The sequence below is a fragment of the Ylistrum balloti genome, unplaced genomic scaffold (genome assembly GCF_031769215.1).
Source record: "Ylistrum balloti isolate Yb309-2 unplaced genomic scaffold, AGI_CSIRO_Ybal_v1 Utg372282, whole genome shotgun sequence".
NCBI classification, from domain to species: Eukaryota; Metazoa; Mollusca; class Bivalvia; order Pectinida; family Pectinidae; genus Ylistrum; species Ylistrum balloti.
The window spans coordinates 123,394-128,424 of record NW_026783061.1 but is presented as its reverse complement, the minus strand read 5'-3'; the positions used below and the strand labels follow the sequence as shown (position 1 = coordinate 128,424).

The 5,031-nt window shown below is 35.8% G+C and overlaps 1 protein-coding gene across 1 annotated transcript; it reads right to left on the bottom strand.

Moving 5' to 3' along the window:
- Nucleotides 1-464: 464 nt before the first annotated feature.
- LOC132564448 (uncharacterized) lies at nucleotides 465-4,336 on the bottom strand (the record flags this gene model as incomplete). Its single annotated transcript, XM_060229101.1, is given in 5 exon segments — nucleotides 465-634; nucleotides 1,585-1,679; nucleotides 3,441-3,552; nucleotides 3,672-3,810; nucleotides 4,160-4,336. Coding segments are annotated over 5 exon segments (693 nt in total), but the record flags the coding sequence as incomplete, so codon positions are not given.
- Nucleotides 4,337-5,031: the final 695 nt, after the last annotated feature.

The following is a 5,031-nucleotide window of genomic DNA, read 5'->3' as shown; positions in this document are numbered from 1 at the left end:
TTTGGTTAATCGACGACAATAGCCATATAAACGTTGGTCAAGCAAAGTAAGCAATGGCACGTTCTCGAATGAGAAAATGTACAGCAACGGAACCAACAGGCAAACAAATGAGAATGAAACACGTCCAGCATCATATTGCACAAAGAAGTAAATTACTTATCAATATGATGACCGTAAAATTCCCTCATAGTTTTCATCAACCTGCATCTTTTGAAAATAATGTGTTACACGTTTATCCGTCAGATGACAACTTCTAGCACGGAAAATCGTGATACTGAGAAAAGGCCTTTGAATATCGAATTAACTGAGACGAGTAACGGTTATAAGAAATCAAAATCATCACGCTTATCATACAGCTTAATTGAAAGCTATCCATTTTTTTTTGTAATAGAAAAATAAAGAGATAAGCGACTGATGTAGAAGATTCTATCTGAGTTAAATTTCTAATTATAGTGGGTATATACGATGAACGTGGTCAGTAAAAATGTCAGCCACCAGTTGATTCCCAAAGATATCAGGTCCATTACGATAAGTGTGTGTTGTCGAAATGACTTACCTGCATCGTCATTGTAAGCCTTAAGTATAGCCTCTTTATCTTGTGTGATGTCAACACTGATCACAAGTCGACATTTATCTGGAAAAGAAAGAACACGCATGAAAATTGTATACAAATATCAATTTATTTCTCCAGTCGTGTCTTTGAAATATCAAGTACAAGAACTATACTAACAAGATATCCCAGAAGTATCTTTGGGTTCATCATCGTATGACCTTTATTTGTTCTTTTGAAATCTAAATCTTTTGTCTTCTATCCTGATTTTTTGCTACTAGTTTGAATTTTCTAATCAGTCCAGCAATCAAATAAAATTTTACGAAAGATCAATCTGGCGTTATACAGAAATATTGCGAAGTCTTTCAACGCCAAAAAATTCAAGATTGCCTATTGTCAGCCAGCGTTTTTTCTGATCCGTCGGAAAATAAAACGGAAACACCAAGGGACCAAAGGGAACACACAAATAGATTCTGAAAACGATCCATCGAGTAATGAGGTTAAGAAATATGGACAACTTTTCATGGAGAGACTACAGAGGTAGGGCGGTTTCAGATCAGGTGGCAGACTAAGAATGCACCACGAGTCAACATAATTCAAGTCACAAATCAAAAATACACGCAGTTACGATTCATTTTTGTTGTGTTTAATTAAGTACAGCAACCGATGTCTGATATTCTTTGGTTACATCTAGTGTCCATGATAATCGTCGACGTGGCATACCGACTTCTTTGCCCTTTGATTAGTCTTTGATTCTGGTAAGTGACATGCCGAAACATGCATTGACAGTCACTTTCACATCGTACGTGTTTGTGTGACGACGATCGCAAACTAAATGAGCGTAATTGTTGCGTTAACATCAAACTATACCACCATTAAGTCTCTCAACCTATCTTTTTTCTCTCCTCTGAGAACATGACATTACTAACTCAATTCTTCCAAAACATTTTATGAACGGCGACTTATTATTTACTTACGCAACTCTAACTGAAACATTGTTCGTCTGTTGACATGAAAATTTACTTAAATCTTACCTGTCATTATCGAAGATATCATCCCGTGAGTATTCACTTGGTCATCAAACGACATGTTCATCATGCTACCAAACCATAAAATGAACTTTACACCACTGGCATGCCTGCAACAAATTTTCGTCAGACAAAAACCCTTCGCTGTCAAAACGATATTCTCTTGCATCGAAATAACATTAAATTATTGAACAAAAGTTTAACTGTGTTTTAAATATACTGTTTTAAACTTTTCAAGATTTACATGACAGGTATGTTATTGTGCCTGCAGATACGTCGTCCAATAACTTGATCTTTGTCTGCAATTATTATTATATTTCCTGCAAACAAAAAGAACTGGGTTTGCTTGATAAAGAAGGAAACCCCGCCTCTACATTATGCAGTGTTTTAAAAGATGTTTTGTATCACAATCATTTAGAATACCTATTAATGATAATAAAACGGACCTCCCAAGTTTATACTGGATCCCTGAATTTCACAATAATCCATATAAACTACTTTTTATTATTGGCTCTTCTAACTGTTCAACCAAGCCTTTGTCAAAACTACTAACTTCCATTCTAGGTACTATCCAATCTGAGTCACGGTCTTATTGTTATGCTGTTTCCTCAAGAAGTAGAATATAATAGTACACTCTCTTCTAAAAACATTTGTTCTATAAGAACATCTGATTTTTTTCACCATGTACACCACCATACCCCTTTCTAAACAGAAGGAACGTTCGTTCTCCTCTCGTTACAACTTTCTTCTCTAAGATGGGTGAACGGTGGAATCAATATGTGGTTGTGAACTATACTGAAGCGTATTTCGTAAGAAAAATACGTCCAAATAAAAAACGAAACATACAGAGGAAGAAATCATAAAAATGATAGTTTTTAGTTGACAATATCTTCTTACCTATGGGAACCAACTGCGCCCCTCTGTTTGTTTGGCTGTCTTGTTTTTGTTTTCATACAAGGCTGAATTTATTGAAGAGCTGGCTGATCAAAACAAGTCTCAATGACCTTGCAAGATCGTTTAATTTCACCTTCAAAATTGTTTATGGCATTTGTATTTAAATAACAAGAAACTTAATTACTTCGTCCATCGTATATATCCACCAGAACTGGAAATCAAAGATACGACAGACTCTTCTACATCTGCTACTTATCTTGATTTTTTCCTACAACAAAATCAACATGGACAGCTTTCCATCAAATTAAATGATAAACGTGATGATTTCAATTTTCCCATTGGGAATTTTCCATTTCTGGATATCGATAGACCTGCATCTCCAGCCCATGTTGATTCGATATTCATGGGCCTTTTCAAATTATCAAGATTTTTGTGCAAGAAGTCGTCAACTGACTGTCAAACTCGTAACACAAGAGATCTAAAGATTCAGATAGATGACATACGTGGGGAGGTTTTATGGTCGTCATGGTAAAGAACGATTCGATTTCTTGTTGCTATATGAAGTTGGACGTATTTGATGCTCGTTAGGTTGCCTGTTAGTTTCGTTGTAGTATACCTTGTTTTCCTTTAAGAACATGACATTACTTACTTGATTGACCAAGGTTTAGATATCGGATGAATCAGAGAACACTTACTCTTTCGGAACACCTGGTCATATTATCTTTGTATTTTTAGGAGTCTTCGTGTACATGTTTCTTTTGTTCACATTTTTAGTTTTATGGATTTTGAGTTTGAATTATGATCTTGTTGCCATGTTGGTATTTTTTTTATATTTTTTGTTGGACTGACCAATTTGAGGAAATAAGGGTCTGCTTGTGTATGTCAATCCAGAACTGTGGGTCATTTTTTTCCATGATATAGTCTATAGAGTTTCCACGGCATGGAATCAAGAACGTAATGAAATCCACCAAAACTAGTTCTGATGTTTAATTCCTTGTTCGTAATCAGCAGCTATTGATCGAATAACAAGTGAATTATCGTATACCTCTGACAACATCGCTGAAGCTTTCATCAGGAAATCTGAAAAAAATATCGTTAGGAATTCAAAATATTTCATTTGATTTGTTGACCCGCCTGGAAAGTAAAGCAACAATGAACTACAGCAGTATACTCTCATTTATCACGATGTTTAAACCTACCACCAGAGATGTCCAGTGAGTAAAACTGGACCATTTTCTGCCTTTTTATTAGCTCATCTATTACAAATCTCGTTGTGGAGCAGTTCCCGCTTCCGAGGTCAACCAAGGTCAAGTCATTTGAATCCCTCGGGATGATATCCTGTGATGCAAGAGAAATTGTTCCGAAAACTGGTTATCAATTTTAAATGAACAACGCTTCTATATTTTCTGTGGGAAGAATGATTGAAAAGACTGAATAGCGTATTTATCTTTCGATGTTCTCTTTAGTAGCAAATCATTTTCGTTTCTTTTGTTTAACTGTACCAGAACCATAAATTATTATCCTTTTCTTATTCGTATATCACTTTCAAGCTCTACCAACACAAACGTATCTTTAAGTTTACTTTATCGTCATTTCATATATCTATTTATTTCTGTATATATGACTGAAACATCAAATATCCACGAAAATGGCCTACACATTGTGTGATATGTTATATAACGCGTACATGCACATTTAACTCCAAGAAAGATATCTGACTCCTCGTAAGATAGAAATCCCGGTTTATCTCACCACTTTCATGTTGAAGTTTAGATCCGACATCATCGTAGTTATACCAGGCAGAAATATACTTGGGATGAGATGTAAGCCCTGTTATCAATTTCTGTTTTTTGTTGTCTGCCATTTTCTTTTCGAAAAAAAAGACACTGGTAAACAAAATATTCGTTGATTATGCGGACACTTTAGAAAAAAAAATATCACCAGTGTTAGTGTCTTAAATTTCAACTGAATTTAACCACAATATGCCGCCCCAAAACACAAGTACTCGAAAGGTGCAGGTTGCCAGATTGATGAACAAGATAGGGAAGCTTACATATATTGTCACCTTTAGATTTAGGGCATGCGTAGTGGAACTCGGTTCACTTCAACTTCAAATACGACTAGGACACGTGGATACAGATACAATTAAAACGTGTTAACGTGATATTCTGCATGATTAGAATGATCATAAGTACATGTTCATGGGGAGGAAACAAATCCAATAAAAACAGAGTGTCGTAAACACATCTGCACTCTTGGGAGTCCAATCTATGTCTGCTGGCAGCTGAGAAAAAGACCATTAGTCTAGGAAATTGACCGAACACTGGACTAGCTACACGATTACACAACAAAGTAAATTTAAAATGAGAAACTTTCATTTCTGGCGGCTACGGTTATATTTTATGGCTACATGAACAGATTTATCTGTAATAGCCAAGAGGACAAAGCACGACCCGATACTATTCGTTGGGGCAAATCTTCAGTAGCTGAGCTTCATTATTCTACCTTGGCTTGCTGTGTTGAGCAATTGGCCTGCAAACGGGATGGTTTGGGATAAAA